This window comes from Puma concolor, chromosome E2 (assembly GCF_028749965.1).
Source record: "Puma concolor isolate L17-30 chromosome E2, mPumCon1.1.hap2, whole genome shotgun sequence".
NCBI classification, from domain to species: Eukaryota; Metazoa; Chordata; class Mammalia; order Carnivora; family Felidae; genus Puma; species Puma concolor.
The window spans coordinates 52,358,094-52,377,723 of record NC_141681.1 but is presented as its reverse complement, the minus strand read 5'-3'; the positions used below and the strand labels follow the sequence as shown (position 1 = coordinate 52,377,723).

Genomic DNA, 19,630 nt, shown 5'->3' with positions numbered 1-19,630 from the left:
GACCCGTCCGCCCCGTCGGCCAGCTCGGGTCCCGGCGCTCCTGGGAATGGGGTCGGCTCCCACATCTTCCGGAGGGGAGGTCGAGGGCTCCGGGGCCGGCCGGCGCCGCCCCCTGCCCACGTCCCACCCCTCGCCAGAGGGGAGAGAGCCCGCACGACCTGCGGCTCCCGCGCCTCCCGCCAGGGGGCGCCCCAGGACCGCTGGTTAACGGCGCGCGGCGCGGGCTCCCCCGGAGGGCGCCGGAGGCTGCAGCCACTGGCCCAGGACCTTAAAGGGCCAAAGTTCCACGTGGCCTTTGAACGTCAGGCAGCGGCCCGTCAGGGGAGGTCCCGAGATCAGCAGTAGCAGCCAACGCTGGAGCTAGAGATGCATATCCTTGAGCCCACCCCAGACGGAAGGAATGACTTGGGGTTGGGATCCTGCAAGTCTGTGTCTTAGAAGGCCTTCCAGATGATTCTGATGCACGCCCAGCTTGAGACGGGCCTGCTGTGGGGTCTGATTATCTCCCGGAGCCCTGGGGGGATCCGTTCGCAGTCCCGGGTGCACAGTGGAATCATCTGGAAGCCTTAGGGCTCTGGATGCCCCAGCCACACCTGCCCAGTTCGGTGAGCGTGTCTGAGCGTGCGGGCTGGGGGGGGGGGGGGGGGGTTGAAAGCTCCCGGGTCATTCCACACCAGCCAGGATGGGGAAACCACCGTCCCCGGGGCCCCAATCAGGGCTGAGATGTCTCGTGAGGAACTGACCGCCTCTGGTGTATAACAGGAATAGGACAGATGATGTCCATTGGCGCGGATATGAATTCCAACATATTATACCTCCTTGAGTCCTTCAGCAGCCCTGGGAGGAAAGCTCCGTATCTATAAAGATCCCCCTTTCAGATGAGTAAGTAGGGGCACAAAGAGGTTAAGTAACCAGCCAAGTTTGCACAGCTTGTAAGGGTTGGTGCTAGGGGTGACCCAGGCTCCAAATCCCTCCTTACTCTGTCCCCCCGAATGTCCCCCCATAACAGGTTTCTCCTGTCATATCACACCACCGTGTTGCAGGGTGGAGGCGTTCCATTATTTTTCCCTTTGGGGACGTCTAGGGGTGGCTGGGCACATCCAGATAAAGCCTGGTCTGGAGACGACATTCTAGTTTTCTGGGGCTTCTCTCCAAGAAAATCCTGGTATGTTTGAAACCACAGTCCTGGAGGCATCAGGTGGGTTGCATTTGGGGACTGGGCCCTTCAAGCAGTAAATGAAATCCCCTTGGATTATAAATAGTATTGGGGCACCTGGGTGGCTCCGACGGTCAAGCATGGGAATCTTGATTCTGGCTCAGGTCGTGATCTCACGGTTTGTGAGTTTGAGCCTCGTGTTGGGCTCAGCCCTGACGTCGTGGAGCCTGCTTGGGATTCTCTGCCTCCCTCCCTCTGCCCCTCCCCTTTGTGTGCGCTCTCTCTCTCAAAATAAATAAGCTTAAAAAAAAATAGTATAAAAACCCTGGTAGAATTTCAGGTAACCCCAGGGACCTCTGCTTTCCGGGCCTTGATTTATGCTCGTGCCTCTAACACTGGGGTGCGAGCGACAAACCGAGAATCGGTGGGTGTTTGGCTTTGCCCCAGACCCCTGAGCCTCTCCTGGTGTCTCTGGCAATCTCTGCTCCCACCTTCTGTCACCTTCCAGCAACCCAACCCGGCTAGGCCCCCTGTGGTCACGTGGCTGCTGTTCTCGCAGATGGGCAGCAGCCACAGACCCCAGGCCACCACCACCTGGATGCCGGAAGGCTGGGCACTCCTGGAATGGCCGGGTCCAGCCTGGTTATTCCCTCGCCCGCAGCCAAGTCCATCCCTCCCGGTGGGGTCCACACCCTGTCTTTCTTCCAAACCCCACAGGTGCAAAGGGCCTCTTAGCAGCGACTACTTCCGGGGAGGGAGCAGGTGACAGCATGTCATTCTTTAGTTCCAAAACAAAACTGAGAAGCTCAGGCCAGGAGTGCAGGCACAGGACAGGGCTGGCCTTCAGGCCTCCCTGCACCACGACCTCCCTTTCCTCCGGCCTTCAGCTAGGCTGGGGTGTGGCCATTTGCTGGTTTTCACTGGTGGAGTTGGGGTTGGGAGACACAGAGAGATGCCCGCCAGTGCCCATGGGGCCTTAGCAACCCAATCTCTCCCTGATTATAAGCGCCAGTCACAGCCCACTACGTGCTACGCCGCAATCCTGCTTTTTGGACTGTTTCTATTGCAAAGAGTTTTTTTTAACGTATATTCATTTTTGAGAGACAGAGCGCGAGCTGGGGAGGGGCGGAGAGCGAGGGAGACACAGAATCCAAAGCGGGCTCCGGGCTCCGAGCTGTCGGCACAGAGCCCGACGTGAGGCTCGAACCTGCGAACCGCCATCGTGATCATGACCTGAGCTGAAGTCAAGGACGCTTGACGGACTGAGCCACCCAGGCGCCCTGCAAAGCGGTTCCGATGTGGCCTGTGGCCAGTCTGCCCCTGGGGATGTTGGTGGGGCTTAATGGAAACAGATCCCTGGGCCACACAGCCACCTTCAGCGAATCCGCAGCTCTGGTGTGAAGGGCCCCGGGATCTGAATTTTGGACACGGTCCCTTTCTTCTCTACCTTGTAACCAGGGTCAGGTGAAATGTGTGAACTGCGGGCCCTGGGCCCGAACCCAGGGGGCACAGCGGGAAGGGAGGGAATGGCCCACAAAGCAACATAAACACAGGTCACCATCTTAGAGGGTGGGGCTGGAGGGGACACAAGGGAGTGACGAGATCACCCTGGCGCATTCCTCAGAGGCCAGGTCCAAAGCCAGGAAAACATCGCTTTGTAAACATTTTTATTTGCATGTTGGCTTGCGCCCATTTTTTAAGTTCAAGGAGGCCGTCAATGCTAAGTGCGCAGGCAGAAAGGAGAGGGTGAAGGGGGAGGGGAGGGAATTTCTCCCCAGCCTTTCCCCCCCCCTTTTTTTTTTTTTTTTCAAGCCGAGCACCTAAAGCTGCATATGAGCAAGTTCAGATCACAGGTGATGCAACTCTTCCCCATGGGTCTCTTTCTTTACATTCTTTGGGTGTCCAGAAAGAGTCTGTATTTAAAAAAACTCAATGCATGAACGAATTTTAACAAGAAAGAGGGATGTGGGGTAGAGGGGGGAGGTCCACGGCCTGGCCCTTGCTTCACCTCCATTTTCTTTCTTTTAAAAATTTTTTTTAACGTTTATTTATTATTGAGAGACAGAGCGCAAGCAGGGGAGGGGCAGAGAGAGAGAGGGAGACACAGAATCCGAAGCAGGCTCCGAGCTGTCAGCACAGAGCCCCACGCGGGGCTCGAACTCACAAACCGCGAGATCATGACCTGAGCCGAAGTCGGATGCCCAACCGACTGAGCCACCCAGGCGCCCCAACCTCCATTTTCAAGTACGGAGGCAGGAAGAGCGTCTCCATCCAAGTGCGGGAGAGGAGGACCGTGCCTTGCGAGGCCGAGAACGTGGCCGGTGGCGGTGTGGTCCGGGGCACCCCTGCCCTCACCTCACAGCTGGTCTTCTCGTTCTCCCTGCTCCGCTTCTGCTCTGGCCTCTGCCCTCAACACCCTAAGGCTCCTGGCCTCGCCTGCCCTGGGGACTCTCTCCGGCAGGGTTGGCAACCGAGGAGTGTGCCAGAAGGCTCTCCGCCGCCTGCGAAACCATGAGAAACGTCCAGGAGTCTGGAACCTCACTGTCTTGACCTGTTTCCGGGCCCTAGCTCCCTGGGTTGCCCCTGTGGCCACCCGGGCAGCTGAGGCTTCAGCTTCCTGGACAACTGGGGCCTCTGCCCTCTGATTATCTGCAGCCCCTTCCCTCCGATTATTTGCAGCCTCTGCCCTCTGGACAGCTATGGCTTCTGCCCCGAGATTATCCTCGGCCTCTGCCCCCTGGACGGGTATGGCCTCTGCCCTCTGATTAGCTATAGCCTCCACCCTCTGATTACCTGCAGCCTCTGCCCCCTGATCGTCTGCAGCCTCTGCCCCCTGATCGTCTGCAGCCTCTGCCCTCTGGTCGTCTGCTGCCTCTGCCCCCTGATCGTCTGCAGCCTCTGCCCTCTGATCGTCTGCAGCCTCTGCCCCCTGATCGTCTGCAGCCTCTGCCCTCTGACCGTCTGCAGCCTCTGCCACCTGAACTGTGGATGCTGCTGCCTCCTCCCTCCTACGACGGCGGAAAGAGGCCCAGTTGATTCTGGGCCTCCATCGTCTTGGGGCAGTCTCGGGCGCCTGGCCGCCTCCTGCGTTGCCCACATTATCCCCCAGGCTGGCCCTGCCTGGCGCCCATGCCCCGTCCCTCTCCACCCTGGGAGAGGCCTGCCGGGCCTCGCCCACCTCGGGGCTGGACCTCGGCGCCCAGCCCTTCACCCTCCGCTTCAGCTTCCCCCAGGACACCTGGCTGACGTACTCTCGCCACCTGTCCGCCTTGGACAGCTGCGGCCTGGGGTTGTCCTCAAACATGGGCACCGGCAGGTTCACGCGGCGGCGGGCAGGTGGCGCGCTGGGCTTCTTCTCCCCTCGCTGCAGGAAGGCCTCCACCAGTTCCTCGTCATCCCCGCTTTCCAGGTCGCTCCCCAGAAATTTGCTGCCCAGGTAACTGACAGGCATTTTGCGCACCCTCCTGCTGCGCCCCGGGCCGTTGTGACCCTTGTCGCCCTTGCCTCCGGAGGTCTCGAAGTCACTGAACTCGCTGTCGCTGGCGTTGCTGCTGTCATAGGTGCCCACGACCAGCCGCGGGGGAGGGGTCACCATTTGCGGGACTCTCCTCCTCACTCGGGGCTCCTTGGGCTTTTTGGGGGGCTGGGGCGGGTGTGGGGTGCTCTTCTCGATGATGCGGGCCACGTCCTCCAGCGTGCGGCCTTCTTCCTCCAGAAACTGGGTCAGCCGCTCCCGAAATTCGGCCTCTTTGGTGGCCGGCTTGGAGATGACCCTCCACACGCCCCCGGCCAGCCTGACCTCCCGGGGGATGAGCAAATAGTCGACGTCCTCCCCGATCTGCAGCATCCCCACCGTGGAGTCCTCCTCCCTGCGGAACACCTTGCCAATCTTCTTAAAGGTCCCCACGGGTTTCAAGGCTTCCACGAGGACATCCAGATCCACGTCTTTGCAGACATCTGGGACGCTCCACAGGATCAGGCAGTCGGGGGATGGGAGGAAGCCCCAGGGGAACCAGCCCCCCACGTGGCTTTTCTCGAGGGTCTTTAAGATCTCCAGGGTGAAAGCTGGGGTGGGGGCAACGACCCCAAACTACAAGTAGGCCTGGGTCTTGGGGGTGGGGGGTCGCGGCCGAACTGCCCGGAGGGTCTCACCTCTCCAGCCAAGGAGGAGCCAGCCCCTCCTAACTTCTCTGCCCGCAACCGAGTCCAGTCTTGGTCAAGTCCGGCTCCCCACCAAGGAGTGGCGGGAATCAACCCCCGGGGATGCTTACGTGGGCCGGGGGTGAGATGGGTCCCGAGGCTCAAAGCCCACCGGCCAGCTGCGAACGCGGTGCACGGGCTCCGAGTTGGGGCGCACGGGCTGCCCCGTGGCTCTTCCTGCCTCGGGGACTCGCCTGCAGCTTGGGAGAGGACTTCGCAGACAAAGACGACTCAGCCGTGGCTGTTCAATATGGCCGAGGCGCTCGGAGGCCGCAGCCCAGCCCCCCCCCCCGGGAGGGTCTCCCGCCCCCAGGCAGGCAGCCACCCCCGTCCAGGCTGACCTTGACGCGCCTACGGCCTCCCAGCCCGTGCGCTCGGCACCGAGGAGCGCGCGCGGGCAGGAAGTTCCTCCTCGCTCTCCCCGAGGGTGAGGCCCACCTTCCCCCTTCTCATCTTACACTCCCCGACTCGGGAAGACTGACAGGGGGGCTGTCCACTCCCTTCGGGGCGCCCTCGCTCCCCTCCCGCACAGGGGTGTGGCCGCGCTGCGGGCCTCGCTGGGGCCATCGCTTCCCAGCCGACCGCCCGCCGAGGCCCACGTCAGCGCCTTTCCCCAGAAAGGCGGCAGTTCCCCAACCTGCCATTCTAAACGTGCGGGTTCCAGCCAAGCCCTGGAAGGTGGGTGCGCTAACGGGGCAGTCCTTTTGAAGGCCACTGGCGGAGAAATTGGTTCTTGTGCCAGCCTCCAGCGCGGGACTCCGCACACAGTAGGGGCTCAGTAAAGATGTTCGCGTGAATGAATGGACCTCAGTGTTCATCAGGAGGGACTGGCCCGGTTGACCTGTTCTCCCAGTGAAATACTATGCAGCCACGTAAAAAGAAGTACCTAGTGGAAAGAAAGATGGTCAGGTTTCGTGTGTCCTAGGTACGGTTGTAGGTGCTTTCTACGAATCAACTCATGACATCCTCACTATAACACTATGATGCAGGTAGAGTGGTGATGATTCTGATTTTATAGCTGAGAATGTAAGATCCCTGCCTCAAGGTCCCACTACCGGAAGCGATGGGACCTGGCTTTGAATCTGAAACAGTATGATGTGTGTGTGTGGGGGGGGGGGGAGGCAAAGGACCTAGGTGTGTGCATGTACTCCTCACAGGGACAAACACTGACAGGGGCTCCTGGGTGGCCCAGTCGGTTGGCTCAGGTCATGATCTCACAGTTGGTGAGTTCAAGCCCTGCGTCGGGCTCTGTGCTGGCAGTGTGCAGAACCGGGAGCCTGCTTCCAGTTCGGTGTCTCCCTCTCTCTCTGCCCCTCCCCTGCCCCTGCTCACTCTGTCTCTCTCTGTCTCTCTCAAAAATAAACATTAAAAAAAAAAAAAAAAAACCACTACCAACAGTGACTGTTTCTGGGGAGGGAGACTGGAGATCCCCAGAGGTGGCGGAGACCTGCATTTTTTACTCTTTATCTTCTTGCTTGAATTATTGCTTGGATTTTTAGCTGTCAGAAATGTTCAAAAAAAAAAAATGTTCACTAAGTTAAATTAACTCAAAGGTCCTCAGACTCAGACGGACATAGTAGGTCGGTATCCCTGGGATGTGGGGCCCAGGATGTGCCCCACACAGGGGGCCCCACTCAGAGAACTCTGAGGCAGGTAGCTGAGCAAGAGTACGCATCACGGTGGCATTGGTAATAGTAACATTTAACTTGCCTGGAGAGTTTCCTTGGAAGCAGGCACCCTGCTGAATGGGCCCAGAATGAATTCTCAGAGCTACAAGGTCACTGGACCCATGCAAACAGCTCCTTGCTCCCCTCTCACCGCCTGCAATCCTCCCCAACCCGGCAGCTGGAGGGATCTTTTAACAACATAAGTCAGCGCCGTCTCTATTCTTTCAAAACTCCTCCAGTTTACTCAGTAAAATCGAAGTCCTCACCACCGTCCACAAAGCCCTAGCACACCTCCTCCGCTTTCCTTCTCTCCTCCTCGCTGACTCCTTCACCTCCAGACACACCTGCCTCTTCGCTGTTCATCAGAGACACCAGCCTCAGGGCCTTTGCACTTGCTGCTCCCAATGCCCAGAATGTTATGGGCCCACCTTCTCTTGGCAATTTCCCTCTGCTCAAGGTCATTCTACACTCCCTACACCCGCCAAATATAAGGTGGCCTCTACCCTCTCCAAGGCCCTTCATCTGAGGAATCCTTAACCCTTTCTTTTAAAAGAAATTTTTTTTAATGTTTATTTCTGAGACAGAGCATGAGCGGGAGAGGGGCAGAGAGAGAGGGAGGCACAGAACCCAAAGCAGGCTCCAGGCTCTGAGCTGTCAGCATAGGGCCCGACTCAGGGCTTGAACTCACAGACCGTGAGATCGTGACCTGAGCTGGTCAGTAGCTCAACCGACTGAGACGCCCAGGTGCCCAACCCTTCCTAAGTGCTACGGGTTGCATTTCAAGATAAAGTTTTTCAGTGCATAGAATTGCGTCCACTGGGACTCCTGGGTGACTCGGTTAAGGTTCCACTTCCGCTCAGGTCATGATCTTGCCAGTTGGTGAGACTGAGCCCCGCATCCGGCTCTGTCCTGACAGCTCAGAGCCTGGAGCCTGCTTCGGATTCTGTGTCTCCCTCTCTCTCTACCCCTCCCCCGCTCGCATTCTGTCTCTCTCCCCAAAATAAATAAACATTTAAAAAAAAAAAAAGGAATTACATTCACTGGATTACAAAGGAAACCAATTACAATGAAATATACAATCTGTTTAAAAAGAAAAATTTCAGCAATAGTTAAAAAAAAAAACCTGTGAAATAATGACATAAATACAAAGTGTAAAAATGAACACATGTAATTAAAAAAATTTTTTTTAACTTTTTTTTTTGAGAGAGAGCGAAGCGGGGGGGAACAAGTGGGGAAGGGGCAGAGAGCAGGAGACACAGGATCCGAAAAAAGCTGGGAGCTGTGAGCACAGAGCCCAGTGTGGGGCTGGAACCCACAAACCGTGAGATCACGATCAGAGCCGAAATCAAGCGTCGGCTGCCTAACCGACTGAGCCACCCAAGCGCCCCATGAATACATGTGATTGTATTTAACTCACGACGTGGGATTTTATTTAATTCTTGAAGGAACCAGGCAGATGTGTAGAGAGAGAGGGAAGGGAAGGGAGATGCTCGGCGGGCAGGGGTTGGTGAGGATCTCCGCGAGGCCTGTGCACAAGTATTGGCTCATTCGGGTTGTTTTCGCCTTTGCAGAGCCAGGCCGCTGGGCTTTGCCGGATTTTCTCGCTCACACCAGCTCCTTCCCGGCGGGCGCGCTGAGGCCCCGCCCAGCTTCCCACCGCCCCGCCCCTCCCTGGTGCGAGGTTTGGAGCCTCGCGAGCGGTCTCCCCGGCAACGAGGAGACGCGCTCCGCAGCGCAAGTCTGCCCGCGGAGGGGAGGGGAGGGCTGGGGCGGCGGGGGCGGGGCAGAGCCTTTTCTAGGCTTCGTCTCCTTTCTCTAGGCCCGATTCCCCAATCAGCCTCCCTGAAAAGCCACCCGAAACTAAGAATCCCGAGGCTCCCCATTTGAGAAATACTGGTTTAAGAATCCAAGTCGGAAAAGTCAAGACTTGCGAGCGGAATGACCTCTCGCAGATGAGACATTTGGTTTCTGTAATTGGTAAAAAGCTTGGGGGGGGGGGGGAGGAGGGAGAGGAACGTTATCTTAGAAATGAAAACCTCAAACGGTCAACATTCTTACAAAAATTGCCAACCCTGGGGCGCCTGGGTGGCTCAGTCGGTTGAGTGTCTGACTCTTGATTTTGGCTCAGGTCATGATCTGGGTTCGAGCCCTGTGCAGAGAGACTGCTTGGGATTCTCTCTCTCTCCCTCTCTCTCTGTTCCTCCCCCCGATTGTTCTCCCTCTCTCTGTCTCTCTAAAACAAACTTAAAAAAAAAAAAAAAAAAAAGAAGAGAGAAAATGAAGTTAGAGAAAGGTATAAAATGAAAAACAAGTCTCCCTCTGCCAGCCTCCAGCCTCCCCCTGCCCCAAAGTAACCACAGTGAAATACCTCTGTACTTTTCCAAAAAAATACTTTTCCAAAAAAATAATAAATAAATAAATAAATAAAATAAAATAAAGCTTACATGTGTAATTTCAGAATTTCCCCCGGGGGAGGGTGGATTTTCCACATCATTCTGAATTATTTTTATCATAGTACTTACCACTTCCTAGTATTTTCTTATTTATTTGTTGTCTCACACTATTAGAATACATGCCCCATGAGGGGTGGGCTATTTTTCTAGTTTGTTCGCTGTTAAATTCTCAGAACCTGGAACAGTACTGACAGGTGCTCAAAATATTTAAAAAAATTTTTTAAACGTTTATTTATTATTTTTTTTAATTTTTTTTCAACGTTTTTTATTTATTTTGGGGACAGAGAGAGACAGAGCATGAACGGGGGAGGGGCAGAGAGAGAGGGAGACACAGAATCGGAAACAGGCTCCAGGCTCCGAGCCATCAGCCCAGAGCCTGACGCGGGGCTCGAACTCACGGACCGCGAGATCGTGACCTGGCTGAAGTCGGACGCTTAACCGACTGCGCCACCCAGGCGCCCCAAACGTTTATTTATTTTTGAGTCAGAGAGAGACAGAGAGAGAGACAGAGCACAGCGAGGAGGTGGGCAGAGAATAAGAGAGAGGGAGACACAGAATCAAAAACAGGCTCCAGGCTCTGAGCCCTCAGCACAGAGCCCAACGTGGGGCTCCAACTCAGGGTCCACAAGATCATGACCTGAGTTAGTCAGACACTCAACCGACTGAGCCTCCCAGGCACCCCAGGCGCTCAAAATGTTTGTTGAGTGAATGAACGAGAGGATTGCACCAGATCTATTAACTATAAATTTTGCTTTTTTCACTTCATAGCCTGTCTTGAAGCCTTTCTGTATCTGTGTATGCAGATCAATCTTGATTTTCTTTTTTTGTGACAACTCCCCCCTTCGTCGGTATGCCCGAAAGCAGGGAACATGATAATACTGATAATTATTCACTTTGGACACCTACATTGTCTCTGTCCCTATGCATTTTTTTTTCTTTTCCTCCTTAGAACCCCTCTTAAAGTATTTATTCCCATTTTTCTGATGAGGCCAAAGAAAGCCACACAGCTAGTAAGTGACAGAGCCTTGAAACACTCAGGTTCCTTACGTTCCACCCCCTATACCTTTAACGGTTCCTTTATTTTCTCAGTTGCCTGTGGCAGGTTGGGGATGGGGAACAAGGTTGGTGGGCAATCCGTGAAGACTTCCTCCCCCACCGCCCCGGCCGCCCCAGGTGACATTTGTAACCTTGGCACAGTCACTAGACTTGTCCTCCATCTCCAATGCCCAGAAATCAGATCCCTGTCTGGAATGAACAGGATGTTAATTATCTACAGTTTTTAATCAGTGGGTTAATTGACAAGACGTAGTAGGTGCTCAACAAACAAGGCAGGAAGCAGCCTTGTGATCCACGTTCTGACCACCAGAACGAGCCGCATATCGGGCCACCCCTGCCTCTCCCCTCTTCAACCCAGAATCTGGAGTTTGTTTGGCAAGTGTAGAAGCAAAGCCAGCAGTTAGAATAGCTGTGCTTTTGAAAAATCATTCATTCATTCATTCATTCATTCACGCGGCACGTTTCTCTAAGGCAGTGATTCGCAAATCTGGTTTGCACATTAGAATCACTGGGGAGAGTTTTAGAAATCACTCAATTTCCCGAGCCCACCCTATTGGATAAGAACATCTTAGGGTGGGGAGCGGGGTACTGTGTTAAAAAAAAATAATCTCCCTGGGGCGCCTGGGTGGCTTAGTCGCTTAAGCGTCCAACTTCAGTTCAGGTCATGATCTCAGGGTTCGTGAGTTTGAGCCCCTCGTCAGGCTCTCTGCTGTCAGTGTGGAGCCTGCTTCGGATGCTCTCCTTCTCCCTCTGCCCCTCCCCCACTCACAATCTCCCTCTCTCTCTCTCAAAAATAAATGAATTAACATTTAAAAAAATCTCTCCAAGTGACTCTGACAGAGGTGATGGTTGGTGGGGCTGGGCAGAAGCAGGGAAGGAACTTGGAAATACCACACAGCACCTGCAAAGAGCCACGTTGGACATTAGGGTTTCTCCCATTTGAGCAACATAGAGGGACCCTTAAAAGAGGGACTCTGGGAGTTGCAGAGATCCTGTAATAGTTTGAATAGTGGCTACCGACAGATTTCAAGTCCAAATCCCTGGAATTTGAAATTGTTACTTTATTTGGAAAAGGATCTTTGCAGATGTAATGAAGGATTTTGAGATGAGATTACCCTAGATTATCTGGGTGGGGCATCAGGAGTGTCCTTTTTTTTTTTTTTTTTAAAGTTTATTTATTTTGAGAGAGAGAATGTGAGCAGGGGAGGGACAGAGAGAGAGGGAGAGAGTGAGAAAGAATCCCCAGCAGGCTCCGCGCTACCTACAGAGCCCAATGCAGGGCTCGAACTCGTGAACAGTGAGCTCATGACATGAGCTGAAACCGAGAGTCCGTCGCTTAACCAACTGAGCCACCCAGGCGCCCCAGAAAACACCAGGAGCCACCAGAAGCTGGAAGAAGGAAGGAAGGATCCTCTCCTAGAGGCTTCACAGGGAGCTCAGCTTCACAGACACCTTGGTGTTGAACTTCTGGCCCCCAGGACCACGAGGGAATAAACTGCTGCTCTTCTGAGCTGTCCGGTTTGTGGTAATTTGTTACCACAGGCACAAGGAACAAATCTAGACCCCGGCGGTGTGGCGGGTAATTCCCCAGCCTCGGATGAGAAAAATTCCAAATGAAAACATCCACGTTTTCTTCTGTGACCTTGTCTTTCAAGAACCATCATCCCCCAAGTGAAGGTGTTACCGTTGTAGTCTCCTGACCCCCAGAATCAGGTACGGGTGTTACCTGCTTCTATGACTCTCTCAAGAATAAAGAAACATTAAAAAAAAAAGAAAAGATATGGAAGACTCAATCACCCCCCAGAAAGTTCCTTAGTGTCTTCCGTGGCATCCCCCTTCTGCCTACTCCCAACCACAGATCTGATTTCTGTCCCTAGAGGGTTCCTTTTTCAGGAGTTTTCTTTTTTCTTCGTCTTCTTTTTTTTTTTTTTTTTTTGCCTTTTTTTTTTTAAATTTTTTTTAACGTTTATTTATTTTTGAGACAGAGAGAGACAGAGCATGAACGGGGGAGGGGCAGAGAGAGAGGGAGGCACAGAATGGGAAGCAGGCTCCAGGCTCTGGGCCATCAGCCCAGAGCCCGACACGGGGCTCGAACTCACAGACCGCGAGATCGTGACCTGAGCTGAAGTCGGACGCTCAACCGACTGAGCCACCCAGGCGCCCCCAGAGCCTGTGGGTCTGTATTCTCTCTGCTGCAAAGAAACTGTGGCATGGGTCATATTAGCCCCACTTTACCAATGAGGAGACCGAGGCCCAGAGAGGTGAAGTCACCTCCCTGAAGGCACACAGCTAGTCGGTGGCAGAGTCTGAACCCAGGTGGCAGGATTTGAACCCAGGTCTGTCTGCGCAGCTCTGAAGCCTTGGACACTCTCTGTCATGTGTCCTGTTGATGCTGGGGGCGCGGGTCGGGTACTGTCTCCCGAGGGGTATTACCTCGGTGTATTTGCTACTCTGTTCAGGTTCCAAAGCAGCCACTTGTCGTTACACAGAGACCAGATTGTCTTCTGAGGAAGCTGGGGACACATTTAGTTCAGGAGTCTGGGATGTAAAACCAGGTTAATGCATTCTTTGTCCGTGCGAAACACAACAGTCACCAGACCCAGGATCCCAGTGGCCAACACTCAACAGCTTTCTCCCTCTTAGCCGCTGTGCTAAGTCGTTCACAGGTCTGCATGGGTACACTCCTCCCCACCCTTGGGGAACTAAGTTACCACTATCCCCATTTTATAAGTAAGCAACCTGAGACACAGGAGGTCAGGTGGCTTGCCCAGGCCCATGCTCTGGGAAGCGGAGGAGTTGGGACTTGAACCCAGGCCATAGGTCCAACTCTGTTCTTCACCATACACGGGACAGATGCATCTGCTTCCTGAACTAGCAGGTTGCCTAGTGAGCCAATGCGAGGAATTTCAGATTCAGTTCCACTATTGACGTGCATAGATATTTGTCTGTGTTCTATGTGTGTTATCGTAACAACTGTGTCTTTTATTTTCCGTATTCTTTTTTAATGTTTATTTATTTCAAGAGATGGAGAAGGGGCAGAGAGAGAGAGAGAGAGAACCCCAAGCAGGCTCTTCGCTGTAGGTGCCGAGCCCGACGTGGGGCTCGATCCCACTACCGTGAGACCATGACCTGAGCCGAAATCAAGAGGCAGATGCCTAACCGACTGCGCCACTGAGGTGCCCCTATTTTCCGTATTCTGCCTCTCTGATGTCTGGGGCCTCGCTGACTCTTGAGGGGCTGCCCCTCCAGGGTTAAGAAATTTCTAGAGAAAGTAAGCGGTGCCGGCCTTGGAGCATGTTCCTTGAATGCAAACCGACCAGCCCAGACCCCACACCCCCAGCTATGTCCTTTATCAGGCCCTCACACTCTGGCACCACCCACCTGCTCTGTTCACCCCGGGGCCAGGTCCCGGACAAGAAGGGACAGCCCCCACACCCCAGAATCTGCTGAAATTATTCAACCTAGCCAATCATAAAACTGCTTACCCTGCCTCACCCATTCCTTCCCGCAGAAACCACAATAAAAGTTCTTGCCCACGGTTTCCCCTGTTCCTCCCTCTGCCTCCTGACCAATGCTGGTGTTTTGTCATATGGCACCCCGTGGTGTGACATGTCCCATCCTCTTGATAGAATATGGAATGTAACAAACTATCTTTTCTTTCTTTCAAAAAAAATTTTTTTTTCAACGTTTATTTATTTTTGGGACAGAGAGAGACAGAGCATGAACGGGGGAGGGGCAGAGAGAGAGGGAGACACAGAATCGGAAACAGGCTCCAGGCTCCGAGCCATCAGAGCCCAGATGCCTGACGCGGGGCTCGAACTCCCGGACCGCGAGATCGTGACCTGGCTGAAGTCGGACGCTTAACCGACTGCGCCACCCAGGCGCCCCTCAAAAAAATTTTTTTAATGCTTTTCATTTTTGAGAGACAGAGTGCAAGCGGGGGTGGGGCAGAGAGAAAGAGAGACAGAGAATCCGAAGCAGGTTCCGGGCTCTGAGCCGTCAGCACAGAGCCCGACTTGGGGCTCGAACTCACAACCGGGAGATCATGACCTGAGCCAAAGTCGGACGCTCAACCGACTGAGCCACCCAGGTGCCCCTAACTATCTTTTCAATGATAGCCATCTCCTTATCTCATGGCTTTACTGTTTCTGAATGAAAATACAACCTATATGAAAACAGTCACACCTGTATATGCATTTCTTGAGTACCTACTATGTGCCAGATACAGTGCTGGGCCCAGAGGATATAGTGGGCAACGAGATAGACCCAGCCCTGCCTTCTGGGAGCTCATAGTCTTACAAGGAAGACTGGCATTCAACAGATCTATACAAATAAATTAATCACCATCGGGAGACATACCAAGCCAGAAAAATACAGGGGAGCTATAAGGAGATAAACTAGGGGGAACAATCTATCCCGGGAGTGGCCTGGAAGGCTTCCTGGAAAAAGGGACCTAAGGGGTAAGAGTCAGTGGGAGTCATACAAGAGTGTCCCAGGCAGAGGCAATAGCACGGGGCAAAGGTTCTGAGGTGGCTAGGAGCGTGTCTGGGGATGGCTAGTGTCGTCAGATGGCGTGCTGAGGTGGGCGGGTTATGAAGATGTCGAGCTTCTTTCTGAAGGGGGATGGAAGTCAGGGAGGAGTGTGGGCAGAGGAGTGACCACACAGACAGATGTATCACCGTACAAGGATACGACAATTTCCAGAAAACAGAGGGAGCCCAGCAGCGAGAGAGCGGGGAAGAAACACCCCGACCTCTCTCTCTCCTCCCGCCCCCCCCCCCCCCCCCGCCTCCGCTGCTGCCTCCCATTGGCTGATCCCATCCGGAAGTCATGGGCAAAGGAGCTTGGGTAATGTAGTGCAGGGTGGTCGGTCTCCCAGGGCGCAGAGCAGGGTGCAGAAGCACAGAGAGGCAATCTGGGGAACCCATGGGGAATCACCAGCGCCAGTCCCATGGGAATCGGATACAGCTTGGCCTCTCCAAGGTTCAGAGCCCTCCTTCAGGATCCGTGGTCCTCAGGGAGCACTGTTGGAGGAGCCGCAGAGAGACCCAGCCCTGCGTCAGGAGCACAGACTGTCCACAGAAAGACCCGGGCTTCGGTCCTTCTTGAGCTTTCGTGTGTGGTTCCGGCAGGTCATCTAACCTGAGCTTCATGTTCCTTATCCGTAGTGTGAGTAGAACAACTCATCATCCCTAACCTTCTGAGGTCCAAAAAATGCCGAGAGCTTTGCATCACCCCCCCCCTCCCCCGCAAGAAGGAGGAAAACATTTAGAGACAAGATCTAGGAGGACACGGGGCTAGTTATAGTCTTAATTTATTTCCGTTAATGTCAAAATCCTACATTTCCCTGCAGAACACGAATATCATAGGCTTGATTATGGGAGGTGCCCCAACCTGTCCATGGGGTGAATTACACAATATAAAACATAGACACTGTCTCACTTTTCTGAAATCCCTGAATTCCAACTCTCTGAATTCTGAAGCACCTCTGGCCCAAGGGTTTTGGATAAGGGATTGTGGATCCATACTGCCATACCTTGGGGGTTGGGAAGATACAATGAATTAATGAGTACTGAAAACTGGGCACAGTCCCTGGAACACGGACTGGATCTTGTTTTTATCCCAGATAAACCATTTCACCTTTTCCCTCAGCCCCTGGGAGCCACTGAGAGAGAAGAGCGGTGCGTGTTTTGTGTTCCGTTGGCCATGAGATAGGATGACGCCCCTTACCAAAAATCATCCAGCCCTGGAAAACTTCAGGCAACTCATGGACGCAGTTTTCAAAATGCTTTTTTAGGGGCATGTGGCTGGCTCAGTCGGTTAAGCGTCTGACTCTCGATTTTAGCTCAGGTCACGATCTCTCGGTGGTGAGATCGAGCCCTGCATCAGGCTCTGCGCCCACAGCCTGCTTGGGGTTGGTTTTCTCTCTCTCCGCCTCTCTCCACGTGCACGCTCTCTCTCAAAATAAATAAACTTTAAAAAACAAGCCCCAAATGTTGTTTTGGCAATAGATTGTTTCTCCAAATGAGATCTCCCATGGATTCCCCCCACATATCAAAGAGCATGCCGTGAGTGCATCCGCAAACGTTTATTTTACACGTTCATATTTGTACAATAGGGCCTGAGCCGCAAAGAATGATGGAGGGTTTTAGCTGAACCCGCTTTCGAAAATGAGGGGTTTACAGAGGCCAGCCGCAGGCTTCTCCCAGCCAGCGTGTCCCATCCCCTGGGGAATTTTCGCTCAGGATTTGCTGTGTGCCAGCCATGCCTCGAGTCACAGATAACTGGCTTCAAACCGTTAACAGTTCTGCACAACCGCTTGCTTTGCTCTGTCCGGAAATTCTTCCAGAAAACCTTGAGAAGCGGTAGATTTGGTTTCAGGGGCCACGTTGAACGACCACGCAACGTCGTGGATCACAAGTATGAACGGTGGAGAGGAAACACCTGAACCTCACAATCAGCACAAAGAAGAGCCCTGACACTGCGATAAGACGGTAAGAAATGTCACGCTGTCCCTTGTTACGATGCAATGATTGTGCCTCGATGGGAGAACGGCATGCAACAAACAAACGTGCCTGAGGTCTGTGTAGCATTTGTTCCACTTGGGACTCAGAGGAAAAGGAAACGGTGAACACAGTAGAAAGATACACTGTGAGTGGCTTTGCCCAGGCTGGAAACTTACAAGGGCGGAAAAGATCAATAGAAAACTACAAACTTCTAGACCCTGGATGCACTTGGCAAGAAGATCAAATACACACGTTGGGGAGGGCAGGGAAATCTTTACAGCAAAAAGGGATGTCGAGGCTGATGGTGCAGAGTCAGCTTGGGGAGTTTACAGAAATCAGAGTCTTTCGGGTTTTGGGTTGTCACTGCAAGCAAACTCTAGAAACTCCTTCGGTCTTGACACTTGCTGGGAATGCAAGGACCTGAGAGGAATTTCTGACCGCCTGAGGGTGGGTCCTGCACCCTGCACCTTGGCTGCCAAGGTGAAGGGGTGGGTAGAGAGAGAATCTCCACCTCTCGGCTCTGCTAAGGGGGCCACGGGGGGCAGCCCCATAGAAATGAGAACAGAGGTTGGATGCTGGAATTCACGGACATGACTGATGCCCACCATAGTAATACATTGGGGGGCTGGGTCCACTATTACAATTCGTTGGTAAGAATCTGAGCCTCTATGTGTGTGTGTGTGTGTGTGTGTGTGTGTGTGTGTGTGTGTAGATTGCATTTAAAAAAAAAAAAAAAAGAAATTCAGCTCAAACCCTTGCAAATCCCTGAACCAATGGAAGTTTGCAGACTCACAGGTCAGACGTCCCCGAATGAGAGCTCTGTCTCCCCATGGGCATTTGGATGTCACCTGACCAATTTTGTTGTTGTTCTTCACCGTCACGGGGGGGGGACTCAAGGTTCATGTTGTTAATCGATAACCCTTGAAGGTGACCTCTTTAATTATTTACCTCCTTTTGGACTCTTTCCTGGGAGTCTTGCCTTTTGCTCTGTAGAGCCGAGCGCCCCCTCTGCGCAAGTCAGAGCTTCTGGAGGTGGATCTGGGGAGACCCACATCCCAAGCCCAGGCGCCAATCAGAGCAGAAGAGTCCCCCGTCTGACCATCCCTGTAAGGGACACCGAGCGAGTACGGAACAGCGACAGCTTTTGAGAGTCAAGCGCCAGAGCACGGAGCTCCTCAGGTGTGGCGAGCAGGCATCTCACTTTGTCAGGCATGGTTTCTGTTTGCCGTGTATAAAACAGGGTGGTCCACCCTGGACGACTTTCTGCCAGAGGTACATTCAAGGTACATCCTTTTAAAAGACAAAACAACAACAACAACAACAACAAAACCAAAAACAACCCCCCCAGCAAACCAACCAAAAACCAAAAACCAAACGAAACCGCTGAAAAACCAAAATGGGTCTAGACTTTGCAATGGCGGCATTTCCAGCAGGGCTGAAAGCCAGAAGGTTCTGGGTCTCTTCCTGGCAACACATGCTTCGCTGTCCCCCAACCTCAGCCCACAGAGAGGGGACGGCGGTGCTGAAGGGGACAGTGGCCTTTCTCCAGAGCAGGGAGCTCCCTGACACGTTCCTCCTTCTTGGCTTCTCCTCAATTCTGGCGCGAGACCTCTTGCACAACCTTGGACTCCCAGGCCCTGTTTCTCCTCTTCCGTTTCCTGTAAACACCTGCTCATGCGCGGTGGGGGAGGGGGAGGACGGCCCTCGGTCTCCAGGGAAACAGCCCGAGAGGCGCTTCTGGGCTCAGCCTGCGACCTTCTGGGGTCTCCAGGTTGTCAGACGTTGTTGGAGGGTCTCTGAGACCCTTCTTCACCCAGAAGTTACCCTCGTCCCCTCAAATGACACTCTCACACATACCCAGGTGTTCCCCCCACACTTACATGTTGCCCCCCACTACGCCCACATCCCGTTCATACTCAGATGCCACCCACACATCCAAATGGTACCTGGGTCACTCGTCTGTTCAAGCGACTCAGGTGTTCCCCGCACCTACTCGGATACTGAATTGTGAGTGTCGCCAGGGCAAGGCGTGGGTCCGTTTGCTCCCGGCTGTATGGCCAGTGCCCGAAGCTGTGCCTCGGACCCCGTGGGTGCCCAGAAAACATTGGTTGAGTGAGTGAGTTTGCGCAAGCAAATATTACCTACATCCGCTCAAACGGCACCCGCACCCACTCAGATGTACCCACGTGACTCGAATGTTCCCCAGCCTCTATGAGTGCCACGAAGGCAGGGATCTGCGTTGGGTCCACTCGCTTCTCCCAGCTCCTAGAACAGCGCCTGGGACATAGTAGGTGTGTGAGAACGAATGAATGAATGAATGACCCAGGCTCAACCGGACAGGGACCACACCACGCAGAGGTAACCCAGAAGCTGACTCGGATAAGAAGAGCCGCCCTCCCTCCCTGCCAGTCAGATGTCCCCCTGGCTCACTCAGATGACACTCATTCAGAGTGACCTCCACGTTTGAGTACTATTCCCCATCCTTTGTATTATCCACACTCCCTCAAATTCCCCAGACGAATTCAGAGGCTACCCAGTCGTCACCCACACCCACTCAGATGGCACCCACCTCCCACTCTGCCGCGCCCCCCA

At 53.7% G+C, this 19,630-nt stretch overlaps 2 protein-coding genes and 1 long non-coding RNA gene across 5 annotated transcripts in view; all 3 read right to left on the bottom strand.

Annotated features, from left to right (window-relative positions):
- PNMA8C (PNMA family member 8C) overlaps window positions 1-19,630 on the bottom strand; it is a 32,796-nt gene that overhangs the window by 12,043 nt on the left and 1,123 nt on the right. The window contains exon 2 of one of the 3 annotated variants that reach the window (XM_086690176.1): window positions 6,093-6,242. The exons of the other annotated variants lie outside the window; for them this stretch is intronic. The gene's annotated coding sequence lies outside the window, so the exon portion shown is untranslated. Of the gene's footprint in view, window positions 1-6,092; window positions 6,243-19,630 lie in introns of those variants that run through there. 3 annotated transcript variants of the gene reach the window in all.
- Window positions 2,807-6,027, bottom strand: CCDC8 (coiled-coil domain containing 8 subunit of 3M complex). Its single transcript, XM_086690175.1, has one exon. It carries the CDS (start codon window positions 5,001-5,003, stop codon window positions 3,513-3,515), a length of 1,491 nt encoding a protein of 496 aa, XP_086546301.1. The 5' UTR covers window positions 5,004-6,027; the 3' UTR covers window positions 2,807-3,512.
- LOC147573681 (uncharacterized) lies at window positions 16,606-19,613 on the bottom strand. Its single transcript, XR_015244966.1, has 2 exons — window positions 17,987-19,613; window positions 16,606-16,886 (listed from the first exon to the last, which is right to left on the bottom strand). It is a non-coding gene; the product is annotated as an uncharacterized LOC147573681 (long non-coding RNA).